Raw genomic sequence first — 1,143 nt, 5'->3', positions numbered from 1 at the left:
TCTCTCTCTCTCTCTCTCTCTCTCTCTCTCTCTCTCTCTCTCTCTCTCCATCTCTTCTGTCAAACTCCCACTTTTCTCACTATTCTTTCTCAGTCTGACTCCCCATGATGCCTCTCTTTTACCCCTCTGTCCCTACTCTGCTTCCCATCCTCCCCACCCCCTCAATCCTTTCCTCCTTCCTCCCCCAACCCTGTCCCCTCACCCCATGAACTGGAACCAACTTACAGTTCATGTCCCCACAGGCCAGAGGTTCCCCAGGGCAGGGGGCAGGGAGCCGGGAGGGGGGGTCTTTAACCCTTCCCTGTCCGCTGCCGGGGGAGCCCAGGGGGTCAGCTGGGCCTCGGCCTGGGGAGGGGAGGTTTGTGAGTATGAGCAGCAAGGGCCAGGCAGTGAGGGAGTGTGTACGCCTGGGGGGTTATATAGGGGGCCGGGGCGGGCGGGCGGGGGGCAGGCAGCAGGGGAGGGCGGCCTGACACATCCTGACTCACCCTCCCTCCTGCCTTTTCCATTCAGACCAGCCGGCTGCCTAGCAGGGCTCACACCGCCTTGCTCAAGGAGGAGGGCACGGAAGGAAAAGTTGGAAAAGTTGAAAAGTGAAGGGGGGGTGGTCTGAGAGGGGCCGGTGAGGTCATTGGCGTCCCCTCCCTCCACCTCCACGGGCTGGGATAGACATACAAGGCTCAAGAGCACTACGGAGCCTGGCTGTGGGTGGTGGTCTGCATGGACCAGGACTAGTACCGAGAGATGGGGAGGCAGGAGGAGAGGCAGGTCCAGGGCCTGAGGAGGTGGAGGTGAAGGGGAGAAGCTGAATGACAAGAGAGGGATGAGAACAGTGGGGCAGAGATGGAGCCTCTAAAACCAGGATGGCTGACAGATGCTCAGAGATGGGGACAGTAGGCTCTATAGATACCTAGTCTCTGAGATGGAGAGACAGGGAAACTGAGGAGCTGGGGGTGTGGCTCGGTTAGCAGAGTAATGGTACACACCTGCACTCTCAGCACTGGGGAGGCGAAGGCGGGGATTCAGAAGCTCAAGGTCATCCCTAGCTACACAGTAAGACTGAGGCTAACCTGGGCTACTTGAAACCCTATTTCAAAAAAAGAAGCAGAGACCTCCAAGGGGAAAGGGAGGACAGACATGGAA

General features: G+C 58.6%; 1 protein-coding gene across 1 annotated transcript in view; it reads right to left on the bottom strand.

Moving 5' to 3' along the window:
• Positions 1-339, bottom strand: part of Il11 (interleukin 11) — a 5,597-nt gene extending 5,258 nt beyond the window's left edge. Inside the window, exon 1 of the mRNA XM_028779442.1 lies at positions 226-339. Within this exon, the coding sequence (XP_028635275.1) occupies positions 226-232 (7 nt within the window). The 5' untranslated portion in view covers positions 233-339. The remainder of the gene's footprint in view (positions 1-225) is intronic.
• Between the last annotated feature and the right edge of the window lie 804 nt (positions 340-1,143).

The sequence above is a fragment of the Grammomys surdaster genome, unplaced genomic scaffold (genome assembly GCF_004785775.1).
Source record: "Grammomys surdaster isolate TR1022 unplaced genomic scaffold, NIH_TR_1.0 352, whole genome shotgun sequence".
Taxonomy (NCBI): Eukaryota; Metazoa; Chordata; class Mammalia; order Rodentia; family Muridae; genus Grammomys; species Grammomys surdaster.
This window is presented reverse-complemented; position numbering and strand designations above follow the sequence as displayed.